General features: G+C 42.5%; 1 protein-coding gene across 1 annotated transcript in view; it reads left to right on the top strand.

Annotated features, from left to right (window-relative positions):
* LOC117523225 (zinc finger protein 85) overlaps positions 1-27,847 on the top strand; it is a 108,299-nt gene that overhangs the window by 25,743 nt on the left and 54,709 nt on the right. The window contains exon 2 of the mRNA XM_034184681.1: positions 12,967-13,606. Within this exon, the coding sequence (XP_034040572.1) occupies positions 13,026-13,606 (581 nt within the window). The 5' untranslated portion in view covers positions 12,967-13,025. The remainder of the gene's footprint in view (positions 1-12,966; positions 13,607-27,847) is intronic.

The raw sequence follows: 27,847 nt of genomic DNA, 5'->3' as shown, positions 1-27,847 counted from the left end.
AATGTGTTAAATGTATCCACGTTTGTCTTTCTCCTATTTTTAAGGCTGTGGGTGTAGTGAGCAGTACTTGGAATGGACCTTCCCACTTAGGTGAGTGCCAGTGTTTCCTCTTGATGCTTCTTATCAGTACCCAGTCTCCAGGTACCACTTTAGGGTTGTCCTGTGGAGAGATGGGATCATCAATGTTTGAGGTCCTGTCCTTTTGCTTTTCCAGCATCTTTCTCATATAATCAGCTAGGTTTGCTTCTTTTGGTATTTCCCATGGATTTCTGAACTGAGGTAATCTGTACGGTCGGCCAAAAAGGGTCTCATATGGTGTTAATCCTGCTGTACTTGTGATGTTTATATACATTTTTACTAAGTCCACGCACTGTGTCCATGGTCTGTTTGTTTCTTCCATCGCCTTCTTTAGCCTATTTTTAATTGTCCCATTCATTCTTTCCACTAGTCCTGCGCTTTGCGGGTGATATGCACAGTGGTTTTTTAGGTTTATGCAAAACAGTTGTCCAATGTTTCTCACAACTTGGTTTACAAAATGCGGTCCATTGTCACTATATATTTTTTCTGGTATACCATACCTAGGTACTATGTCTTTGCACAGTGCTTTTGCCACTGTTAATGCATCTGCATGTTTTGTGGGGAAGATCTCGACCCATTTTGAAAATGCATCAATAATGACCAAACAAAATTCTTTCACAGCTGCCTTGACGTCTGCTTGTGTCCAAGTTCGGTACACAAGAATAGTTCTTGGTCCTGACGTATGTGGATTTGCCACATGAATCATTGGATAGACTCCTGATCCACCTGGTTCCTGATCAGCCGGTGGGGCTGATGGTCCAGGTTGATTTTCTTCATCTTTTAGTGTTTTGGATCGTGTTCTCATGACGTGTTGTGTAGGGTCTACATATGATGGGGGTTGTCCCTGCGGTAAATCTGGATAGAGTTTATTCTCCTTTATTTCAGCTTCTGGCTGACTGTGTTTTGTAGTATCCAATTTTACTACCATTTCTACTTTTGGAGCTGCAGGCCCTGTCTCATTATCTTCTTGTCTGTGAAACATCACGTTCCCCTGCTCCTTCTTATCATTTACTGTTTCTTTCTGTCTTTCCTTTGCTTCTCTAAGGCCCTTCTTTCGTTTCTCAACTTCTCTTTCCCATGCTACAATTTCACCTTGACCTTTTTCTTTCTTTTTCTCACTTGTTCCACACTTTTTCTCAATACTGTTCTTTAGTTTAGTTAATGACTCTTTCTGCAGGCGTCCATCAAATCCATGATCTTTTATCCACTTATCTAAGTGTTTTGTTGAATTTGGATAAATTTTATTCATGTATATCCAATCTTTTGTTTTTAGATCGTCCCGGGACTTAGGTCTCTCATTTTTACTGTTAGATTTTCCCATTTTGTGTTTTCAGAACGTTTTAGACCAGTGATGGTTTTGCCCCTACAGGGTCCTAATCCACTGGTGTTGTTACAATCACAGGGTAGTGATCAACTATTCTGAGAAGTGCGTTCCCTTTCGCCACCCCGGAGGGCACGGGAAGGCCTTGCCTTTGCTTCTTCTCAAAACTTACTACTTACTTTCCTGTGAGATTTTCATAGAGGGGAGTCGAAGTGACTCCACACTCTCACTCAGTCACTTTTATTACACTCACACACAGTTATTTTATTTACACAAATACATAGAAACACTTTTAATAACCGTACGAGTATTCTTAGGTCAGAAGAGCTCGCCCTCCCGTGGAATTTAACTAATGTCCTGCATTAGGGGACTCCACCATCCCTGCGAGGTTTAACTGCCTTTTCACTGTGCACTTATTTCCCTGTTTAACCGTGACTTTCTGTCACTATTTCACTATTTCAACATTTCTATTTTACGCAGCCTACTGCTACCATTCACAACAACAATTTTATCAGAATCAAATTCTATACTCACACTCCGTCGGTCTCTTTCCCTCTCGGTGATCCCGTCAACCTTTCAGATCCCAGCCAACGGATTGAGCCAGTCCCGTCAAAGGGTCTGAGTTACCTTGGCCAAGGATTTCTCTGGTGTCGATCACGCTCGCTGGATCCGTCAGGTCTGTTGGGATCCCGGACGAGCCCCCAGTCATTGTCGGGTTTAGAATACTGTACCTTTGATAAGAGGAAGAGACAACCAGGCAATAAAACAAGTGAGAGATAGAATTCAATTTAAGCTCGCGAGGAGTGCAGTCAGGCTGTACACCAAAGCTACACTAAAGTCTGGCCTGCGCTCCCGCTCTTTTTATTTAGGACTTCCCTACATACATGGGCGGTACAGCTCCTGAGGGGAAGAGTGATAGCGCGTGAGCTGTTGCCGCAGAACTGCTGATTGCACAATACATTCAGGATGTTCAGAACCTTTTTAATCTTGGGCTCGGTTAAGATGTGTTTAAGACATCTAACGATTAATCACACTTCTTCTGACAAAAGGACTGATGTATCACAATCACACTGTGGTTGGAACATTCAATTCTCTATTCTTTATCTTACTGCTCAGCTTTGGCTGCGTCCTGCATGAGTCATCTTCACATGTCCTAAAAAGAGCTTAGCGTGCACACAGAGATACCACAACTTGCAGAAACACGTCATGTCACATATCTTAAGTAACCTTCACCCATCACATCAGTACAATACACTTTATCAGAGCAGAGAGAACTACATTCTACCAGAGCAGAGAACACAAAACATGCATGATAAAATAAAACAGTGTCTCTACAGAATAACTCCAACAATGGGCATCAGTGGCAATAACCAATGTTTCTGTTTTGTCTGCATTGAGCTGAAGAAAGTTATTCCTTAGCCATTGTTTTATTTCCACTCAACAATGAAGGAATCGAGCTTCTTAATCTCAGATGGCTTAAAGGAGCAGTAAAGCTGGATGTCATCTGCATATAAATGGTAAGAAACATCAGTGAATCTTTGAATGATCTTACCTAAAGGGATCAAATACAATAAAAACAAAATGGGGCCCAAAACAGAACCTTGAGGGACTCCACATAATAGGTCCGCAGACTCTGACCTTATCTGGTTAGCAGAAACGCTAAAGCTACGCCCGGACAGATATGAGAAAAACCACCGAAGAACTGACCCCGACAGTCCGACATGATCCCTCAATTTACTCAGCAGGACCTGGTGGTCAACAGTATCAAAGGCAGAGGACAAATCCAAGAGTACTAACACAGTGCATTTCCCAGCATCAGCAGACATCTGTTGTGTGGGCCGCCTGAAGAGGAGGTACTGCTGGCCCACCACCAGAGGGTGCCCTGCCTGAAGTGCGGGCTTCAGGCACGAGAGGGCGCTGCTGCCACGGACACAGCCGGGGGTGACAGCTGTCACTCATTATCTCTTGACAGCTGTCACCCATCTACTCTACATCATCTCACTCCATAAAGACCGGACATCATCTCCACCTCGTTGCCGAGATATCATCTACCTGTGAAGGTAATATCCTCAGCCATAAACTAACTGTGTCCTAGTCTGAATTCATTTTGCAGCTGCTTTCCTGTGGAGTGCCTTATCAGTGAGGTTGGCGTAATCCGCGACGGCTTCGCTTCACACCCCAACCAGATAAGTGTTTGACAGGAGCTGCACGAGTGTGTATTAGAGGTGGAGGTGACTTCCACCTTCTGACTGTTTTTGTTACTGGGTGTGCACACACCCACGTCTCACTGTTTGTGCTCCTCGCCAGCAGTACCAGATCCGACAGTCGGGGACGGTGATCACCTGGGAATTCGGGACTTGGCGGCTCCAGTATTCACCGGGTTCTGTGGCGGTGGAAATCGTGTGGTTCCGGCTCTTCTCAGGACAGACGTCTTCTATCCTCGAGCCTGCCCACACTTCACTTTTGTGGATTGACTGCTATCAGATTCTGAGATTGTCTGTATATTCGTTGTGCACATTCACAACATTAAATTACCTTTTGGCTCATCTATTGACTGTTAATTTGCACCCCCTGTTGTGGGTCTGTGTCACTACACTTTCCCCAACAACATCATAATGTCGTTGGACACTTTCAGAAGAGCCGTTTCCGTAGCGTGTTGTCTACGAAAACCGGACTGAAACCTGTCGTGAATGTTATTCTGATCCAGGAAGAGTGTCAGTTGGTCTGAAACCACCCTCTCGAGGATCTTAGACAGGAATGGGAGCTTAGAAATAGGTCTAAAACTACTTAGCTCCATTTGATTTAAACCTGATTTTTTCAGTAGCGGCAACACTATGGCATGCTTGAAAGCACTGGGAAACACACCGGTGGACAGAGAAAGATTTACCATTTTAGTAACACACGGACCTATTACCTCAAATACTTTAGAAAAGAGCCTGTAGGGAAGGATGTCCAGTGAGCAAGAGGAAGGTTTCATCTTGTTCACCAATGCCGAAATATCAGCAAGTGTCACAGCCCTAAATGAAGACCAAATGCTGGGGACAGGCTCAACAACAGTAGAAGTACCACACAGGGAGGGTGGGATTTTATCCTTGATCAACTTGATTTTGTCAATGAAAAAACTCATGTTTATGAGTTCAATGGTACGAATATTTAATTCGGTGAAAGCAGATCACATACCATTCAACGAGGCGAAGCTGCTTTGTGATCTGCTTTTTTTCTACAAAATTAAACAACTGAATGAACATCCTCTGAGGCTGGTGATTCCATAATTATTGCCAGGGGTTGTAGAGCAAAAACTGTGAAAACATTCCTTGCAAAAAGACACATAGGGTCAATGTCATGGCCTGCAAATAGTCCGGATCTTAACCCAATTGAAAATCTTTGGTGGAAGTTGAAGAAAATGGTCCATGACAAGGCTCCAACCTGCAAAGCTGATCTGGCAACAGCAATCAGAGAAAGTTGGAGCCAGATTGATGAAGAGTACTGTTTGTCACTCATTAAGTCCATGCCTCAGAGACTGCAAGCTGTTATAAAAGCCAGAGGTGATGCAACAAAATACTAGTGATGTGTTGGAGCGTTCTTTTGTTTTTCATGATTCCATAATTTATTCTTCAGAATTGAGTGATTCCATATTTTTTCCCTCTGCTTGGTCTAAAAAAGTAACCGTTACTGACTGCCACAATTTTTTTCCTGATTTCTTATAGTGTTTCTTAAAGCCAGAAAGTTGCCATTTGAAATGACTTTAGTTTTGTGTCATGTCTGTGATCTGCTTTTTTTCTACAAAATTAAACAACTGAATGAACATCCTCCGAGGCAGGTGATTCCATATTTTTTGCCAGGGGTTGTAGAAGCTCTGAAATGCGATCTGGGACTATTCCAGACGATAAACTGCAGTGAGTACAGCATCCATTTAGTGAGAAGAAAAAACGACTTTCCTTATTCAAATCCATTCCAGTAGTATTCTGCTCTTACTAGGATGCAGCAGTTTTGTAGTTTGGCAGATAGTTCTGGAGGAAATCACTGAAGAAATTAACACATTGAAAATATGATTTGACCAAAACAAGCTGTCATTAAACTTAAATAAAACAGGGATGAAGTGGAGGTGTCCCGTTTTTAAGTTATAAAATACATTTATCAACAGTTTCAGAAGAACATAACAGGTCTGTGTAACATAACAGACATATGCTCTTTAGGGTTTTAGCATGGAAAAATTAAGATAAAGTGAAATAAAACAATGAATCAATGAAGCAGTAGATTGAAGCACTGCTTTGATCTGTGAATCACTGCTTCGATTGGTTCAAGGTTCAAAGCAAAGCAAAGCTGCAGAAAAGTTGATTACAGACCGGCTGCATTGTCTGTAATCAATGTAGGGAAATGATCATTTTTCTAACAAACACCCCTAAAAACAATGATCACTCTGAAGGACCGATAAGGGAATTGTTAAGCAAAAAGCTTATTGATGTCGGTGGATCGAATCATTTAACGATACCCGAAAGGAACCGGTTCTCGATACCCATCTCTAGGGGTGCCCAAACTTTTGCATACAACTGCACATACAAGGGCTGTCAATAAAGTATAGGTCCTTTTTATTTTTTTCAAAAACTATATGGATTTCATTCATATGTTTTTACGTCAGACATGCTTGAACCCTCGTGAGCATGCGTGAGTTTTTCCACGCCTGTCGGTGACGTCATTCGCCTGTGAGCACTCCTTGTGGGAGGAGTCGTCCAGCCCCTCATCGGAATTCCTTTGTCTGAGAAGTTGCTGAGAGAGCATTTGTATTGTGTATTTATATAGCAGTAGAAAAGTGTAATAAATAAATGTTCAGGACCTGTCCAGAAAGCAACAGAGTTTAGAGACAAAACTCTGAAATGCTGCTGCTTGCACACAACGTAGAGGTCATCATCCTCACAGTTTGACTCAGGTGCACGTGGTTGAGACATGAGAACAGGTGGGGCCTTCTCTGAGTGAACAAAATCTGTTCTGTGCTTTTCCACGTTTGTTATCCACCCCATAATGTTGTCTTTCAGGTCACCACACGACGTGGGGCTGGTGGCTCAGTGGAATTAGGACTAGGATCCTGATATGTGGACCCAGCCTGTAACTGGGGGCCGGCCTTGGCAGTGGAAGTCAAAGGTTCTTGTCTGCTTCTTGCTGTGACCACTGGCTGGATGGGCCTCAGGGCCTATTATCAGACTTGGCGGCTTTGATGTAACCCATGTTGGAAGGGGGCGGTCCTGAGTTTATTGATTGAAATTGTTCTTTGCTGTGGTTTATACCTTCTATGAAAACAATTTGAATGCATGTTTATGTTTAAACACAAGAGTTTTAGAAATGAAGCTGCTGGCCCGAGCAGCCAGATCAAGAACACATTTCAAACTAAGGCATGAAAAAAAGGCCAGATGATGCAGTGTTGTACTTCCGGAGCTCAGTCCGTCCCAACGTCCTCCATATGGATGTACTTGGATGAGGATGACTTCAGACTCTGCAGAAGAATAATGTGACACATGATTATGATTATTATTATTACAAGCGAGCTTAATTTATTACAGGCGAGCTCCGTCTACCATAGAGCGAATGGCACAAAAAATCTCCCCAGTGGGTTAAAGCCATAAACCCACAGTAGATGAACATAGACATTATGCAGAAGAGTAGATGCCGCATTAGTTGCTGAGGCACAACCCATGCGCCCGCCATCTTGGAGCAGTCACCATAGTGATTTTATCACAAGGCACAGTAAAGGTTTGATTGTATAATCTTATTTTCTTTTTTAATCTTTCTAACATAAAGCCCCCCCCCCCCCACCCCAGAAGCTGAAAGCATTTATCCATGTTCATGCTCCACCGAAGCATTTACTCAAAAAAAAAAAAAAAGTCTGAAGGACCTAACTGACGGTGAGATGCTGAGAGCGTCACTCATCATGTGTGCGACATACATGTTAATTTATAATATGAGCTCTTATGGTAGATGAAGGCACAAACCGGAAATGGCTCAAAAAATCTGCCCAGTGGAGAAAAAGCCACAAACCGGACAACAGTGTTGTAAAAAGCCACAAACTGACGGTAGATGAACATAGACATTATAGAGGAGTAGATGCCGCATTGGTTGCTGAGGCACAAGAAGTGTGGCCGCCATCTTGGAGCGGTCACCATAGTGATTCTATCAAGGCACAGTGAAGGTTTGATTTTATAATCTTTTCTTTTTTAATCTTTCTGACATAATATGTGTGAAATACCAACTGTTCCAATACTTTTGGAGGCCACAGTATCCTAACCTTATGATGAGTGCAAAATGAGTGTGGTATTATTACAGTTTTGTTTAAGAATGTTTTTCACTGTTGCTGCACTTTGTGTCAAATCATAACCATATCGTATAACATACTGATATGACAATATTGCAATATGATAATTTGGCCATATTGTAGGCAAAAAAAGAAAAATGCTTAAAAAGGCAGGGAGTCTGAAGCCAAAAGGCAAAAACAAACAAAAAATTTAAAAAGGTGAGACACCCTCCCCCCAGCTGACAGGTTTTATCCATGTTCATCCTCCACAAAGCATTTACTCAAAAAAAAAAAAAGGTCTGAAGGACCTAAATGACATGGTGAGATGCTGAAGAGCTTCGCTCATCATGTCTGCTACATATACATATTAATAATAATAATATTTGAATTTGGTTGAATTTGTGTTTACAATTATTTTGTCTTGATTTAAAGGTCTCTTGTATCAACATGTATATCATACATTGTACTTATTTTTAATTTAGTATTATATTGTGAAAATATGTAATGAATCGAACAAATCAAACTTTACAATATTTGATGCTCTTAGTGTGAAGGCAGCGTTGATTTGGTGCTTTTATTGTGAAAGCCGGGCGGCGGTGACCATTTAATCCTTTCCCACAATGCTTTGTGTGCTTGCTGCTTCCTGATTATTTTCGCCGTCTGGCCTGTCAAAGTCTCCTGTTTTTGGATCCAAACCTCCGGATCCGCTCTCCTGGGTCTCCGTGAGTACCACCCAGCGGATCTTTGCCATCTGAAAACCGGTTTCAGGCGTTTGCTCGACGGCTCGCTTCGAACCGTCTTATACTTCCGGCCGAACCCCGAAACACCGATCAGAAAACCGGTCGGCTCTGATCGATCGGTTCCGCGACGGACGCTGTCTGTGAACGGGGTTTTATGGGTTCTGGTCTGAGGTTCCGAGTGAATTATAGCCACAGAGAAGGTGACGTGTATCCGGTGACAGCGGCCCAACGCGGGCTCGTTTACGACCAAGTATCGCGAGAACGGGCGCGAACGGACCGACCAGAACCACCGTTTCATTGATCACCGTGACGTCACCGGATGTGTCAAGTGTGTGAAGTATTTGAACTTTAAAGGAAATGATGATTTCTATGACAATATACATATGTTATTATTTTCTGCTTCTGCCTTTTTCACTTTGATCTGACCTGCATGTTGATTTGGCACAAGTTTGGTTTAGAACCGGCAACTTTTTGTTTTTGGAAGCAGCACGTCCATCACAAATAATTATTTTGAGTTTGCTGTTTTTTATTTAATTTTATTTTTAAGTGTGCCTGCAAACCACTAACTGTAAAGTGCTTTATATGTCACGCTCTCGGGATGCTGCCACAACATTTTCTCATTTTCCTGGTTGGGAATTGAACTATTGACGGAAGATGGTCATCTGGGAACTTTACAGGCTTTTGGGTCACTTGTGGTTACAGCAACCAGCACTAGGTGGACGTTGTATTCCAGTGGAGTATGTGCGTTGTTGGCAGCATGCAAAAGTGGCACGGTGGCTTAGTCAATCAATCAATCAGTTTTTTTATATAGCGCCAAATCACAACAAACAGTTGCCCCAAGGCGCTTTATATTGTAAGGCAAGGCCATACAATAATTACGTAAAACCCCAACGGTCAAAACGACCCCCTGTGAGCAAGCACTTGAGGACAGTGGGAAGGAAAAACTCCCTTTTAACAGGAAGAAACCTCCAGCAGAACCAGGCTCAGGGAGGGGCAGTCTTCTGCTGGGACTGGTTGGGGCTGAGGGAGAGAACCAGGAAAAAGACATGCTGTGGAGGGGAGCAGAGATCGATCACTAATGATTAAATGCAGAGTGGTGCATACAGAGCAAAAAGAGAAAGAAACAGTGCATCATGGGAACCCCCCAGCAGTCTACGTCTATAGCAGAATAACTAAGGGATGGTTCAGGGTCACCTGATCCAGCCCTAACTATAAGCTTTAGCAAAAAGGAAAGTTTTAAGCCTAATCTTAAAAGTAGAGAGGGTGTCTGTCTCCCTGATCTGAATTGGGAGCTGGTTCCACAGGAGAGGAGCCTGAAAGCTGAAGGCTCTGCCTCCCATTCTACTCTTATAAACCCTAGGAACTACAAGTAAGCCTGCAGTCTGAGAGCGAAGCGCTCTATTAGGGTGATATGGTACTACGAGGTCCCTAAGATAAGATGGGACCTGATTATTCAAAATCTTATAAGTAAGAAGAATTTTAAATTCTATTCTAGAATTAACAGGAAGCCAATGAAGAGAGGCCAATATGGGTGAGATATGCTCTCTCCTTCTAGTCCCCGTCAGTACTCTAGCTGCAGGATTTTGAATTAACTGAAGGCTTTTTAGGGAACTTTTAGGACAACCTGATAATAATGAATTACAATAGTCCAGCCTAGAGGAAATAAATGCATGAATTAGTTTTTCAGCATCACTCTGAGACAAGACCTTTCTGATTTTAGAGATATTGCGTAAATGCAAAAAAGCAGTCCTACATATTTGTTTAATATGCGCTTTGAATGACATATCCTGATCAAAAATGACTCCAAGATTTCTCACAGTATTACTAGAGGTCAGGGTAATGCCATCCAGAGTAAGGATCTGGTTAGACACCATGTTTCTAAGATTTGTGGGGCCAAGTACAATAACTTCAGTTTTATCTGAGTTTAAAAGCAGGAAATTAGAGGTCATCCATGTCTTTATGTCTGTAAGACAATCCTGCAGTTTAGCTAATTGGTGTGTGTCCTCTGGCTTCATGGATAGATAAAGCTGGGTATCATCTGCGTAACAATGAAAATTTAAGCAATACCGTCTAATAATACTACCTATGGGAAGCATGTATAAAGTGAATAAAATTGGTCCTAGCACAGAACCTTGTGGAGCTCCATAATTAACTTTAGTCTGTGAAGAAGATTCCCCATTTACATGAACAAATTGTAATCTATTAGACAAATATGATTCAAACCACCGCAGCGCAGTGCCTTTAATACCTATGGCATGCTCTAATCTCTGTAATAAAATTAGTGGTGAGCACTGTTGCCTCACAGCAAGAAGGTCGTGGGATCGCTTCCCTCCCTTTCTGTGTGGAGTTTGCCTGTTCTCCCCGTGTCTGCATGTGTTCCCTCCTGCAGTCAGAAACATGCTCCTTTCTCTGCCCCTGACCGAGGCAGCCTCTCTACATCAGGAGTTGGTCACCGGACGGTGGCTGCATACGGCCTGGCATCCTCAGAGGATCAATTTCATTGTATATATGTACAATGACAGTAAAGGCTCCAGTCTTAAAAATGACAGTGATGGACACCTAACGAGGCCCACCATTATTTGAGATGCAGCTGTAAACAAGGCCCACATTCAGGCCACAGTCCTATGTTCTGCACATTTAATTTCATTCATTCATTTGTGATACCTGCTCACTCCAGTCAAGGGTCACAGGGGGCTGGGGCCTATCCCAGTGTGTCGCAGGGCGTGAGGCGGGGTCCTGGACAGGACGCCGGTCTGTCACAGGACCACACACAGACGGACAAACATCCATCTGTACTCGCACACGCCTACGGTCAGCTTAGAGTCTCCAGTTCACCTGCGTGTCTTTGGATGTGGGAGGATGCCGGAGCACCCAGAGGGAACATGTGGAGAACATGCAAACTCCACACAGAAAGGACACTGATTAGAATCGAACCCATTACCTTGCTGTGACACAACAGCGCTAACCACTAAGCCACTGTGCTGCTCCACATTTCATCTGCATATTTAAGTAAAATTATACTACACATTTTTAATGAATAAAACTCGTCTTATGCAAAATGATTGTCGCGTCACCGTCATGCTTCATGCCCACGTTCGGCTCAGCAGTGTCAGGTTTTCTTTGATGGCTCTAACACTTCAGGTGCTGGAAAAATAATGACAGACCTGCTGTTTATTGTGTTTTTTTCTCTGTTTTTGTGCTTCACTTGGCAGGGGTGTGGTCATACCAGTAGTTGACTATTTCCAGTGCAGAAGGTTCCCGGTTCAAGACCACTCCTGTTCATTTTCCACACAATGTGGGGTCACGTCAGGACGGGCATCCGGTGTAAAATCAGTGCCAAGTCAACGTGCAGGTCCACCTGTGACTTGCTGTGGTGATTCTGAGTGAAACAAGGGAGAACGTTAAGGAACTTAGTAATTTAATTTTGGTCGGTCCTTTCCATCGTATGGTCTCAGGTCCTCCCTGGTAGGTGATAAGAGTTTTACTTTGCTGAACACTTAAGGCTTTCTGTCCACCTGCTTCTGGCTCAGTGCACAGATGCTACTGGACTCTCTGTTTGCTCCCATGGGAGTTAATGTTACTGCACAACATGCTGCTGTCATCATCCTTATAAAAAGCCAAAACAAAAATCACAGCATCTCGGGATGAATCTGGGTTCACATCCCAGGAATCAGCATCCTAACTTTGGGAGTACTCCTTGGACATGAGCACATTTGGAACCTTTGTTGATTTTCTAAAGTGTTGGTTTGGGTAGACCGGGCTGCTCTCTGGGAGATCCTGAAAGTGTTGTGCTTCCTAAACTCTTCAGTGCTTGTTGGGTCAGGTTGAGGAACCCAGTGACTTGGGTTCCTCTGTCATTGAGGAAAGGTTCAGTGGCCTTGACTTTTTCAGATGAAGCTTTGAACTTGAAGGAATTAGCATCACTCAACCCTTTGATCTCATGACTTCACCATCCCAGACATCTCTGGGTCTCAAAGGGTGAGGACCCACAGATATGAAGGTCATTGCTGAGGTCAGTTAATGTCTACAAGTTCAACACTTTCACCACATAAAGATACACTTCTGATGGCCGAGTCCAGGAAGTCATTCTCTCTGAGCTTGGTGTAGAACCTGCAGTGGGCCTGCTCCAGGTCGAAGACCAGGCAGCTGGGAGTCTGACCAAGCTCTGGGAAACATTGAACATGTTCAAACTTGGAATGAATTTGAGTGAGTTGTGCTGAGCTGTGAAGCACGGAAGTCATGCATCACATTGCTGTTAGTCACATGACCTTTGACACTGGGTGACCTTGAAAAATCAAGGTCCTCGTGGTTTAACTCGGCTGTGGAAGGGCTTCGTGTTAGTCGAGCAAAAAGTGGCTTAGTTTTTGATAGACTTGATCACTCCACACAGGTGGTCCTCCTCGTTTCTATTTCAGGGTTTGGGGGGGTGATGTTTCTTGAGATGTGTTTAAAGCGTTACTGATCATCTGATTGATTTAATCGCAATTGGTCCTGATCTTAATTCAGTCCTGAAACGCTTACGTCACTTTTCTGCTCCTTGTCAGGCCTGCAGCTGTTCTCCTGTAATAACACTTCGTCAGAAGCTTCGCTGCTCCACTCAGGGATGGAGGACTCGGAGACAGAGCTGGTGGTGTCGGAGTCAGATGCCCTTGGTGCTGATTTCATCACAGTGGAGCTCGACACACAGCCAATTGAATATGTGGTGAAGTGGGCAGAGGTCGGCTCCAAGTTCACCATTTCCTGCGTGAAGAAGGACTCTGATGACTCGGACCTGGCAGCCGACCAGCTGAAGATCGAGACAGAAGAGGCTTTCTTTGCCCCGTATGAGGAGGTGTATCCCTGTGAGGTGACGGAGCAGAGTGTGGAGATAAAGACGGACTCTGATGAGGATGAGGAGAATGATGATCATTTGGCACTGGAGGTGGCAGGAGGCAGCCAGCTGGACCTGGACGGTGAGGCGGACTCGGACCAGTCAGACTTTGAGCCGGTTGAACGGCAGTATCGCTGCAGCTACTGTGGGAAGTGCTACAGCCACGCATCCAGCCTGTATCGGCACCAACAGACGCACACAAGCAAAAGTGCTGCTGGACCGCCGCTGCCCGCCGCCAAACGGGCCCTAGAGCCAGCGGAGCAGGAGGCACGTTACACCTGCCCCCACTGCGGCATGAGCTTCAAAGGCAGCAGGTGAGTGTGGCCTGAACTCTGACCCCGCTGTCTGTAAGCGCTGGCTGTCGAAACTCCAGTTTCACTAGTACAGACTGGAGTTCCCAGCCACGTGACGGGTTTGTTTGTTTTTCACTGTAAGTGGAATAAATCTGTCATATTTACAGCTGGCCAGTAAGAATTAATAGGCGGTGTTTCCGCTAGAATTCAGTTTTTTTCCAGGGCCGATGAGACTCCCAAAAAAGACTTGGAATCGCTGACAAAGATGGTGTCAGAAATGCTAAAGGATCTAATCGTACCATTGTCCCACACAGATTGACCCTGGGCTGAAACATGTTTTTTGTTTTCTATGAAATTGATCAGTTTTACTGTTGAGTGGGTTTATCACTTAGAAAAATCACTGTTTCAGCATCACTAACCTCATCGGCCAACTGCACGGTGCAAACAGTATATTTGGGGATGAAGCAAAATTTATTGCGCATGTTTGTCAGTCATCTGCACCCACAGTTTTTCATGAAAGTTTAACTCCAGGCCTGCGGTTCAAGCAGAGTCCAAGCAAACAGTGGCCGGCCCAAAGGTGGCCCACAGGCTCCACGTTAGCAGCGCTGACTCAGGTACTGTACAGCAACCAATCTGACAAGACCATCGTATTTAAAAAGAAAAAAAATCAGAATTTTTATACCTTTTCATGACACTTGACCTTCAACAACACAGCTGTCTGATGTAAACAGGAATTGTTGAGGAGTTTCAAGGAATCAACTTAAATCTATCAAGTAGGTTTCAGGTTCTGGGGCCTTCTGTTGAAAGCTGTGAAGTGATGTTTAACATCACGACACCATCAGCTGACCACTGGCAGCATCCGCTCCCTGCATCAATTAAACATAATATTGACACCTTGTCACATAACCTCCGAATAAAAAAAGCCTGTGTGTGTGTGTGGGGGGGCAATAACCAAAGACAAATGTGGAAAGAGTGAGTTGCTATCTGAGCAACGCAACAGAAATGCAGCAGAAAGACTGCAGATGTAAATATGTGTACATGTGAGAGCCGTGGTGGTCGAAGAGCTAACCCACCACCCACTGAGGTGTCGGACCATGCTCCGCTGCTGTTGTCACCAAAATGGTTACTGACTTTCAAATTGATGAACATTTGGTGTTACCGTTTGTCATTTTATCCACTTTATTTTTTGTTGCCATTATTACTTCTGCCAAGGATGTAATAAAATCATCAGCGTTTATTTATTCATTTGTCTGTCTGTTAACAGGATTTTGTCAGACCTGCTGCACAGATTTTGACAAAATCTCACCACAGATAGATATTAGACAATGGAAGACTCCACTGAATTTTGGAGGCGATCTGGATCCGGGTTGGCATATATGTCAGAAACGTCTGTTTGCTCTTGTTAAAAATATATTTCTGGCCTCATGATGAACACTGAGAAATATCACCGCACTATCTCACATTTAGCCAGTTTAGTTCATCACTGATTAAGCAATAGTTTAGAGCTGTTTAAAACCAGTTTTCTTGTTGTGACAAAGTATTTTCCCCTTCCTAATGTCTTCTTTGTTTTAGCACTTCATACATCAAACATGAACCAAAGCCAAGTAAAACTGTTGCCAGAACCAACGGTTTCTGTGTCTAAAACCTGTTTTTGCCTTCGTCATTAAATCTATGGAGGCTTTGCAAACACGTGTCCTGGTCACTTCAGGCCACTCCCATCACCACACTGCCAGTCAAGCGCAGGGCTTCCAGGAGTATTTACAAAAGAAACTCCTTACATACTGCAAAGGTTTGGACAAACTTTGAGATGAACTCACCCTAACCCTTTTTTTTTTTTTCTCTTCAGTATTTCTAACCCTACCTTTTGTGATATTCTTCATCATTAACTTCATTGACTATGCCGTGTGCTGCTGTGTGTTTGTGGAGAAAAATCCAGTTCACTTTTTTTTTTTTTTTGTGGTCCCTTAATGAAAGGAGTAATGTTTTAGTGGCACTTTTTTTTTTTTTTTTTCCAAAACTTACTATTTCTAACCCTAGCCATGGTGTAATAGCAGAGAAAATGGCAAAAAACAGAGGAAAGAGGAGTTGAGATGGCTTGTTTTCACAGCCAAGCGTATTGTGATGGGTTAAACTTGACCTGCAGCTGTGGGTGGTACTGCCCTGCACGTGACCTGTGAGGTCACGTGCAAAGCCTCTATAAATGTACCAAACTGCATTTCTAACGGTGTTCAGCTTCACTAAACACACTCAGGGATGATTACTACAAGCCCTTTCAGTGGCGTGAAGTTCAGTGAAGGGTCTCAGCCTCAATTACATTATGTTAAATTTAAAAGGAATTCTTCAAGAGATGAGGGGGAACGTACCCGTACCCCAACATCAAAAACACCGGTTTGTTGGCCTGATGCTCAAAACCAGACCAAGTCCTCAGCCCTTTGAGTTGTTCACCTTCTTTGTCTTTTCTCACATGGGATAAACAGTGCTGTAATCCGCTCTCACAAATATCGACATCATGCCTCTTGCGTCAGGGGTCTCTGATCACTCCCTTATTAAGTTTACAGTCTTGTTGCCATGTTTAGTGGAACAAGAATCTTATTTATCGCCGACTACGACTGAACTTGAAGCTAGACTGCCTGATATCTTAGTTAAAACTCAGTGCTCAAAACTACACTCAACATGATTGCTCCACCTTTATTAAAAACCATGCCCCCAAAACACAATCACCTTTGTTCAGTGATTACTTGCATGACCTCAAGCATAAGGCTAGAGGTCTAGAACGGAAATGGTGCAGTTCAAAACTACTATTATTTCACCTCGCGTGGTGTGATGCTATCTTAGACTATAAGCATGCACTACTGGCTACTCGGTATCTAGATACAAATGTGTGCAATGCGAGTGCATCGATTCATTCAGTGTGCATCGGTTCAATTGACGAGTTGAATCGTGTTGCATTGCTCACTGCCTGCTTGCATCAATTTGTAAAAAATTTTTCCGAGGCACAATGAATGCACCACGGATGGTTCTGGACACCAGAGCGGCTGTTGTTTTTGAGGGTGTTTATTGAGAAAATGACTATTTCTCTACATTGATTGCAGACTGCAGTGGGTCTGCTTGAAGCAACAAAACAACACTTCGACCCGCTGTTCGCTGGTTCTCTGCTTTGTTGGTTTCCAGAAGCGGCAAGTCCCCTGGCCGGTGCATAAACTGATGTTGTCCATCAGGTAAAGGAAAGAATAATATGAGCGAAGTGTTGCGCAGCTCAGTCATGGTACAGGGCATCCTAAACAGGAAGTGCCAATTTATCAGTCAAAGTGAAACAGGAAAAGTTCAAATGTCAAACACTTCCTGGCATGGGTGGAGCTAGAGCGGAGGCCAGGGTTTCACTGGACTCTCCTGAAATCTGATTGGACACAGATGATTGACATGTCACGGCACCACACGTCTGGTTGAAAGAGCTGCATTTTCAAATCGGTGAGTCACATTGACTGCTAGGTTCCTCCTGTCCAGTATTTGGTGCTGTATACCACAAAAAGTTCTAATCCACCTTAGTAGAAGAAGAAAAATGTGTGTTCCAGATTTGAACTGAACACGTCGTTTGAACTATGGACTTCTAATCACACCAAACTTATACTGGTGAGTAAACGACTATATTTTATGTCAGAAATGAGGTCTAGGTTGTTAAAAGCAGCATTTCTCCTTTAATTCGGGGGGGGGGGGGGGCTCTTATGTACACACGTTTAAGCTAACAGACAGCAACTGGTTCATGCTCTGTTGGCTTATTAGTGCAGCAGATAACTGAAACAATCCTTCAAGCATCAAATTCAGCTGGAGCAAAATTAATGGAGCAACTTTAACTTTTGACCCCTGTACAAACTGAAACTGACCTTTGTCACCATTCTTGCTACTTTTGCCTCATAACTCATAACATTCAGTCACAGATTTTCCAAACTATACCTTTTTGGAATCTTTATGATCAGGCAAATAATGTGGTATAGTTTTCTATATGATTGGAGCATCTTTTAATTTAGCCCAGGGGTGGGCAACTTGCTCCAGAAAGTGCCAAGAGGGTGCAGGTTTTCTTAGCAGCCACTGACTCCACCAGGTGATTTCACTGATTAACTGATTCCATCTGCTCAAAGTGATATTAATCAGTGAAATCACCTGGTGGAATCAGTGGCTGCAAAGAAAACCTGCACCCTCTTGGCACTTTCTGCCACCCATGCCAATTTCTTAAGCAGTTACTCAAAATAGTCTGAAGACCCTAAATGACATGGTGAGGAGATGCTGATGAGCTTCGCTCGTTCATGTCCACGACATATGCATATTATCCTCTGTTGTGCACAGATTTCGGTCAGAATTAATACCTTCTGAGCGAATCGACATTTTAAATCAAATGACACCTCTTTCCTGGCTTAAACATACAGTTGTCCTCCCCTTAAATGAGGCCTGCCCACCGGCATACACATTTAGTCACGTCCCTCGTGATGCGAAGCAAGGTGAGGGTGTTGCTTATTTAGAAATCTGGTTTTAGTTTACTAGCTGTTGGGGGTCAGAAATGAAAATCATTTGAACATCTGATTCTCTGCCCACGGTGCTATGCATAGCCAAGGTCAGATGAATAAAAGTCAGCCATATTACTTTGTCACTGTATACAGGCCTTTTGGCCCATACTCATTGGTTCATTCATCTCTAACTTGTCAACCAGTGCAGAGAGCATTCTGATTATTGGTGACTTTATCATTCATATAAATAAGCCTTCTGATCCCATCTGCACATCATTTATGGAAATTGTGGATATATTAGTATTGTAGCTTACAATAGAGCTATATGTCTGAGCTGAAGAAGAAGACAGCTGCTCATAAACTTGGGTCAACTTGGTCTAGTATGAATGCTATTGTGGACCCCCAAAATGCAAAACTTAGCACAAACATCACTTTAAATAGTTTCAGCTCAGATATTGCACTGGCTAATGCTCTTAATTGTTTTTTTAATCATCGTTTTAACACATTTTAGCAAGGAAACCCAGGAACTTGGTGTCAAGCTCCGTGACCCCCAGCATTTTTCCTTTAACCAATGGGATATTGAAAAAGCTATGCTGATGATACTCAGTTATACATGCCAATAACTGCTGGTAATCTCGTTCACATAAAATTCTTAGATTGCCTTGCAGCAGTGAGCAGTTGGATGTCTAGAAACCTCCTACTTTTAAACTCTGATAAGACTGAAATGATGGTTCTTGGTCCAGTGAGACATCGGCATCAGTTTGACCAGTTAACGCTCAGCCTCCACTCGTGTGTCATACATCACACTGACAAAGTGAGGAACCTTGGGGTAATTTTGATCCTACGTTGTCCTTTGACCTCCACATGAGAAATATTACAAGGACTGCTTTTTTCCACCTGTGAAATATAGCGAAGATTCGTCCCATCCTGTCTATGGCTGATGCTGAGATCCTGATTCATGCATTTATCTCTTCTAGATTGGACTACTGCAATGTTCTATTTTCTGGTTTACTGCAGTCCAGCATTAGGGCTCTCCAATTGGTTCAAAATGCTGCAGCCAGACTTTTGACACGAAGCAGAAAGTTCGACCACATTACACCCATTTTGGCATCTCTTGAACGAATGAGTTTATTCGGCACACAATTCAACAACAAAAACAAAAACTCATAACAAACCAACTTTACAAAGGCCCTGCATAGCCGAAAGGGTGAGGGCAGAAGCAAAGCTTATAAATACCCACTCCTTATACTAAAAAATAAGAAATACATGTATATACACACACACACACAGTGGTGGGCACAGTTCCGATAACAGATGATTATCAAAGATAATGTTTTCATTATCGGATTATCTTTTTAGATAACTTTAAAAACCATTATCGGACCAATTATCTTGTCCGATAACCTTTAGACCGATAAACAAAGCTTAACAGCGACAAATTTCTAAAATTTAAGTCACCTAAGTCATCCAGAGGCATACATTTTTAACTTGCGTTCAAAATTTAACCAAACTAATTTTGGACAAGTTATTTAAAATTACTGTCATGTCTGAAGTTTTATAAAGTGAAAATATCAGATATATGTTTTAGTTTTAAAGTACAACCCCTGGCAATAATTATGGAATCGCCGGCCTCGGAGGATGCTCATTCAGTTGTTTAATTTTGTAGAAAAAAAGCAGATCACAGACATGACACAAACTAAAGTCATTTCAAATGGCAACTTTCTGGCTTTAAGAAACACTATAAAGAAATCAGGAAAAAAAGATTGTGGCAGTCAGTAACGGTTACTTTTTTTTAGACCAAGCAGAGGAAAAAAAAATGGAATCACTCAATTCTGAGGAATAAATTATGGAATTACCCTGTAAATTTTCATCCCCAAAACTAACACCTGCATCAAATCAGATCTGCTCGTTAGTCTGCATCTAAAAAGGAGTGATCACACCTTGGAGAGCTGTTGCACCAAGTGGACTGACATGAATCATGGCTCCAACACGAGAGATGTCAATTGAAACAAAGGAGAGGATTATCAAACTCTTAAAAGAGAGTAAATCATCATGCAATGTTGCAAAAGATGTTGGTTGTTCACAGTCAGCTGTGTCTAAACTCTGGACCAAATACAAACAACATGGGAAGGTTGTTAAAGGCAAACATACTGGTAGACCAAGGAAGACATCAAAGCGTCAAAACAGAAAACTTAAAGCAATATGTCTCAAAAATCGAAAATGCACAACAAAACAAATGAGGAACGAATGGGAGGAAACTGGAGTCAACGTCTGTGACCGAACTGTAAGAAACCGCCTAAAGGAAATGGGATTTACATACAGAAAAGCTAAACGAAAGCCATCATTAACACCTAAACAAGGTTACAATGGGCTAAGGAAAAGCAATCGTGGACTGTGGATGACTGGATGAAAGTCATATTCAGTGATGAATCTCGAATCTGCATTGGGCAAGGTGATGATGCTGGAACTTTTGTTTGGTGCCGTTCCAATGAGATTTATAAAGATGACTGCCTGAAGAGAACATGTAAATTTCCACAGTCATTGATGATATGGGGCTGCATGTCAGGTAAAGGCACTGGGGAGATGGCTGTCATTACATCATCAATAAATGCACAAGTTTACGTTGATATTTTGGACACTTTTCTTATCCCATCAATTGAAAGGATGTTTGGGGATGATGAAATCATTTTTCAAGATGATAATGCATCTTGCCATAGAGCAAAAACTGTGAAAACATTCCTTGCAAAAGACACATAGGGTCAATGTCATGGCCTGCAAATAGTCCGGATCTTAATCCAATTGAAAATCTTTGGTGGAAGTTGAAGAAAATGGTCCATGACAAGGCTCCAACCTGCAAAGCTGATCTGGCAACAGCAATCAGAGAACGTTGGAGCCACATTGATGAAGAGTACTGTTTCACTCATTATGTCCATGCCTCAGAGACTGCAAGCTGTTATAAAAGCCAGAGGTGGTGCAACAAAATACTAGTGATGTGTTGTTTTTCATGATTCCATAAATTTTTCCTCAGAATTGAGTGATTCCATATTTTTTTCCCTCTGCTTGGTCTAAAAAAGTAACCGTTACTGACTGCCACAATTTTTTTTTTCCTGATTTCTTATAGTGTTTCTTAAAGAGGGAAAGTTGCCATTTGAAATGACTTTAGTTTTGTGTCATGTCTGTGATCTGCTTTTTTCTACAAAATTAAACAACTGAATGAACATCCTCCGAGGCGGGTAATTCCATAATTTTTGCCAGGGGTTGTAATGTGCTAATTTTTAAGGTTTAGTGAGCACATGCTGTGCCCAGCAGTGCATTATGGGTAGGATGATGTAATCTCACGTTCACGACAGGACAAATGCATTTTCAGACACTCTGTTCAGGCTCCACAGACAACAGCATTAAACTCTAGTGCCTAAAACTCTTGTGAATATGTTCTCTGGGTTTATAGATGTTGTTGTTGTATTTGCATTAAATTCCACGCATTTTAAATGTAGCAGACAGGGATTATCTGGAATTTTGTTTTCAAGGCCTCTACTCCCATCTACTGGCCAGTAGTGTTCATGGCAGTATTCGCCCTAAGTACTAAGCGTCTGGGAACCAGTAGATGGCAGTGTTGTATTTGTTTTGACCCCGGTTATATCAGATGATTGTCAAATAAACTTTTTGGCTTTACAAGACAGATCTGCAGTGTTTGCACAGGCACAGTGCGAGCGGTTGGATGCTTGTAGCTTTTCAGCAGGAGGATAACCTCACGATGGCCGACCAGAATAATATCAAACAGGTTTGATTTTCATTCGACCATACGATCGCGATCAGGAGGTGGTCGTGAGATGTTAAAGCTTGTTACTCCATGACTACACGATGCAGGACACGCGATTAACCTGAAAATCGGTCCAAAAATTCCTGCATGAAAAATCATCTCGCACAGTGTAAAGCACGTTTTACAACCTCATAAAACGTGCGCACATTCTCTCCTCATGCAAAACATTTTGCGATGACACTTCAACGGCTCCGTAAAAATGCCTGTTTTTACATATAAAAAAAATGAACACCAACACACGACATACGTCGCATTAACGTGTTGGTTTACATAATAAATGACTGAACCAATCAGTGTTTAGCAGAGGCACTTTTACCCAGAATCCATTGCGATCTGTCTGTTACAAAACCTCAGAATTAGTGCATTATTCAACATTAAAAGATATATGTTATATTTTAACTTTGTACAAATGACAGAATTGACATTAATGGACTTATTATATCGGTATTAATAAATATGTATGTAATGTAATTATGTTATTTATAAATCAAAACCATAAGTCAGCATGACTTTATTTTCTAAGACCTCCGCCTGACCGGAGTGTTGTAATTGATAGAGAGCTGTCTTCAGGGCTGCTCTCAGGGTGTCTCTGTGTTGGAAGCTCTGGAGTAAACAAGAGCTTCCAGCAGGGGCAGAATGTTCAAAGACAAAAGTGTGGCCTCATTGTTTGGGTCTGTTGTTACTTTTAATATTAGAAGTTATTGTGGCATTAAAACTTAAATTCGTTTTACTAATAGTTGCAAATGTACCAGAGAAAATATTGGAATTTATCGGTTATCTGTAACTTCTGATACATTTTTGGGTGGTTTATTGTTTTATCTTTATCGAAGATAACTTTTCAGTTATCTGTTTCTGTGTAGGCTCTCAGTTGTCCAGATGGCTTCCATAGTAGAGAAGCTTGAATCTTCGACTGGACTGGGTTGCTTGACGTGAGGACGTTTCGCTTCAAATCACAGAAGCTTCCTCAGCTAAAATTCTCTCTCGCTCCTCTTTCCATGACAAAACTGGATGCTGTGTTTTATCCGGGACGTCCTCTGACTAGCACAGGAATTGCGGAAGACGTGGACATCAGCACTTTTTCGGCACATTGAGACAGACGTGCGGAGGAATTCTGCGCGTCGCGGTGGAGCCGCATGGCGCAACGCAACGCCGTGATGAAGCCTCACAGGACATGTTCTGGCATGTCCAGGCTCATCCACAATTTCTCGGATAGTCACACGACTGAAATCCCACCGACAGCTGTCTGAAAGCCATCTGAAAGCCGTCCTGTGAGACCAACACAGAGGTGGTTTTGTGCCACGCCATGAGCGGCACGGTGGCGCATCCCTCTGCTTTTCTTTACATGAAAAAAAACTCCTGTAACAGTGGAATGTGCCAAAAAAGTACTGATGTCCACGTCTCCTGCCATTTTTGTGTAAGTCAGACGACGTCCCGGATCAACAAAGCCTTCACGTTGGAAATGATCCGGTTGTTTCAGCGGGGTGTCAGCCTGTCGATCGGCGCTCGGAGCGCGGCGCGCTCTCACCAGCTGTGGGCGGTCTTTAAACCGGCTGGAGCACTCCTTAATCTGTGTAATCCCCATAAAATCGTCCCTGAAAGCCATATTAATTTTCCGAACGGTGTCCACCTGGAGGTCTCTCACAGTTTCTGGAAATAATTGATGCAGCAAAGCTCCAAATCGTTCAGACATTTATTTGCAATAAAAATCCGAAGAGAGGGGTGGACCACTGCTCACACAAAGCCTGCTCACAGGCGAATGACGCAACCGACAGGCGTGAAAAAACTCACGCATGTGCACGAAGGTTCAAGCTTGGCTGATGCAATCACACATGATTCAAATCCATATGGTTTTTGCAAAAAATAAAAAGGTCTGATATATATATATATATATCCTGGGAATGGTGTCGGACTCTGTGGAGACTTTTAAAGCCAGGTCGAAGACACATCTCTTCTCCCTGTTTTATCATTAGTATTTTATTGTCTTTTTTTTTTTTTGTACGTTTTATTTATTTTACTACTTTTAATTTTTTATAGTTACATTTTTTATTGTATTTTAATCTTATTTCATTTTATTCTGTTTTAAATGCTTGTGAAGCGCCTTGAGGCGATTACTCGCGATTTGGCGCAATATAAATTAATAAATTATATATATACATACATACACGTATATGTGTGTGTGTGTGTGTGTATACACACAATACCAAAAAGAAAAAATGTGCAAAGTTTGTCAATGAACTCAAATTTACAAAATATAACCAGACAACCCTGGCACACAACACACAAACCCAAAAGTGATAACAAATCAATAGACCTAAGTCTTCAACTACATCATGCAGTTTTCTGTGTAGGCTCTCAGTTGTCCAGGTGGTTTCCATAGTAGAGATGCTTGAATCTTCGACTGGACTGGGTTGCTTGATGCGAGGACGTTTCGCTTCAAATCGCAGAAGCTTCTTCAGCTAAAATTCTGCAATTTGAAGCGAAACGTTCTCGCGTCAAGCAACTCAGTCCAGTCAAAGATTCAAGCTTCTCTAGCATGCAGTTTTGTTATTCTTGTAATGTTTCTTAAAGCCTACTAACGTACCAAGTACTTTAATGTTGTCGGGATGTGTCCATTGCACTTCACTGGCTTCCTGTCCCAGTGAGATCAGATTTTAAGGTTCTGCTACTAGTCTATAAAATTGTTCAGACTTGCACCTCTCTAGCTGACCTAATTAAACCTTACGTACCGGCCCGGGTTCTGCATTCTCAGGGTGCAGGACTACTTTGTGTCCCTAGGGTGAATAAGAAGTCTGCGGGTCACAGAGCTTTCTCTTATCGTGCCCCTGTTCTGTGGAATGATCTCCCTGCATCAGTAAAACAGTCAGATTCTGTGGAGACTTTCAAGTCCAGACTTAAGACGCACTTATTTTCCCTTTCATATGGCATCATACTGGCATAGTATGTTTCTACGCTTTCACTCTTTTAATTCATTTTATTAGTAAACGGAGTGTACTGCAGCCTCAACTTTACCTAAATTCTGGGTCTTTTAGTGAAGTTTAGGGCTAGTGGCCGGCGATCACCTTAGTATTTCTTCTGTTTTTCTTGTTGTTAAATGCTGACAAATTATACTGTATTTTTTTGTCTTTCTGATGCTTGATTCTGTTTTTTCTCTCTGTTTAAGGTGCAGCTCCATCCAGAGATGGGTGTGGTGTCTGTTCCAGAAACCATCCTGTACACTGGCAACATTTCCAGTATATTCATTTTGTGAATTGTTCTGTAATTTATCCCTGTAGCATAGCCCAAGCAGAGGGTCACCCCTTTGAGTCTGGTCTGCTTGAGGTTTCTTCCTCAGAGGGAGTTTTTTCTTACCACTGTTGCTCTGGGGGTTAGTAAGGTTAGACCTTACTTGTGTGAAGCTCCTTGAGGCAACCCTGTTGTAATTTGGCGCTATATAAATTGAAATTATAAATGAAATAAATTGTATTGAATCCAAATGTTATAATACAAAAAATAAACTACAGCTGATATAAACCAGGGTCCCCCCCCCAAAATGAGACGTCCTGCGTTTTTCATGAATTACATCCTGACATCCAGCCGGCTGAAGACCTCAGCTCAGAGTCTATGGAGTAACATTTGTGCCATTAATATCTGAAAGGAAATGCTTTTTTACAAAAACTACAGATTTTGTTTATTTTCTATTTATGGTAAATGGACTGCATTTATATAGTGCTTTTCCATCTGCATCAGACGCTCAAAGCGCTTTACAATAATGCCTCACATTCACCCCATTGTCAGGCTGCTGCCATACAAGGCGCCAGTGGTGGGAACAGTTCCGATAATCCGATAATTATTGAAGATAAAGTTTTAATTATCAGATTATCTTCTCAGATAACTTTGAAAACCATTATCGGACTAATTATCTTCAGATAAATTTTTGTCCAATAATTTTTAGACCGTTAACGTGGTAAATAAAAGTGAACAGATGTGTAGTTCTACCCTCTGCAAACAGGAGAACTGCTACTAGAAGAAACCGCTCTATCCTCTGCAGGCAAAGGAGAACTGGAACTTTTCAGTTCCTGGACTTTTCAAGCGAGCAGAGGAGATTTAGCCGGGTTAGCGTTAGACGTTAGCATCGTGTTTCATCTGAGATGCTGCTCCAAATTTCCTTTCTTCAGTAAAGCCACAGTTACATGGCAGATAAGACATATGGATTTGCCATTCGAATAAATGAAAAAATAATACAAGATGAATTTTTGTTATCCACCATAGAAGAGCTGCTCTTCTAAAAAGTAAGTCCCTTCGGCTGCTCCCTTGTTTGCACTGGGGGTCGCCACAGTAAATCCAAGGTGGATCCGCATGTTGAATTGGCACAGGTTTTATGCCGGATGCCCTTCCTGATGCAACTCCATATAACATGGAGAAATGTGGCAGGCGTGGGATTTGAACCCAGAGCCTTCTGAACTGAAACCAAGCGCATTAACCACTTGGCCACCACCCCTCCCTTCTGCTCTGACATTTAAAGGCAGCCAGCATCCTTGTTGGTGCATTGCTGCCACCTGCTGCATCAGTCTGTTATAGCAGCACTAAATCCTCTTGAGTCCAGTGACAGATTTTTTTTTTTTTTTTTTTTATGCGATCGACTGGAACTCAGTCCATTGACTGGTTCGGCACACCAGAAGTAGGGTGAAAATGTAACTTTTGAATGGGAACATGTGGGATTGTGAATGAACACTTTATTGCAGTGAAATCAAAGTGCTGATACAATTTATAACAGTTTGATTTAAAGTCAAGGTCATGCAAAGGTCATTTTTAAGTTGACACACAATGGTCACAGATTTGAGGACGAGGGCCATATTGGCTGCATATTTATGAGTGTGCAGTCCTATTGTTTAGCACAATGAAGATGTCAGGCTGCTGCCATACAAGGCGCTCACTACACACCGGGAGCAATAGGAGATTAAAGACCTTGCCCAAGGGCCCGCAGTGATTTTCTGGTCAGGCTGGGGTTTGAACCAAGGATCCTCTGGTCTCAAGCCCAGCGCTTAACCACTAGACCATCACCCCTTCTAAAAGCATGGTATGAGTATAAAAGGCAGGTGTCTGACTTCTCTGTGATGCTGACACCTCTCCCTGATGCCTGATAACAGTGTTCACTGCTCCATGTGTCCTCTAGCATGATAGACTTTGTGATGAAACCACCGATTCCATTACCTCAGTTGAGACGTGAAAAAACTTAAGGCCCTGTTGTTGAGGGGTCTTGAGAAGTTTGGAGAGGTGTATAAAACTGTCAGGATGAGGTTATGCATTTCCACAAAACGGGAACAAACTTTAAAAAAAAAAAAAAAAAAAAAAAGAGGTTGATGAATTCCAATCTCAGTCTTCATCTATGTCTGATGTTTGTTCCCTGGCTCCTGCTTCCAGGCGGCTCTGATCGAGTTTAGGGCAAATACACGATGAAACAAAAAGTGTCTGGTGCTGCAAGGGAGAGTCCACTAAGCACGCAGAATCAAAGTAGTTTCTGATTTCATATGATTATGCATGGGCAGTTTTCAAAAGCCACACAATGGCCCTGAAAGATCAGATGGTGTGGGACGGATAAACTGTCTGATTGATTCTGCAGCTGCTGATCCCTATCCACATCAGATTCCTTATCACAAATGCTCCTTGAAATATGTATGTAGTTAGGGTGGATGGGAGGCTCACCTTGCTTGATGGCCATATACGAGGTCTATTAGAAAAGTATCCGACCTTATTATTTTTTTCAAAAACCATATGGATTTGAATCACGTGTGATACATCTTACATGCTTGAACCCTCGTGGGCATGCGAGAGTTTTTTCACGCCTGTCGGTTACGTCATTCGCCTGTGGGCAGTCTTTAAGTGAGGAGTGGCCCACCCTCTCATCGTTTTTTCATTGTTTAGGAATGGCTCAGAGACTGCTGCTTTGTTTGATCAAAATTTTTT

The sequence above is a fragment of the Thalassophryne amazonica genome, chromosome 13, assembly GCF_902500255.1.
Source record: "Thalassophryne amazonica chromosome 13, fThaAma1.1, whole genome shotgun sequence".
NCBI lineage: Eukaryota > Metazoa > Chordata > Actinopteri > Batrachoidiformes > Batrachoididae > Thalassophryne > Thalassophryne amazonica.
This window is presented reverse-complemented; position numbering and strand designations above follow the sequence as displayed.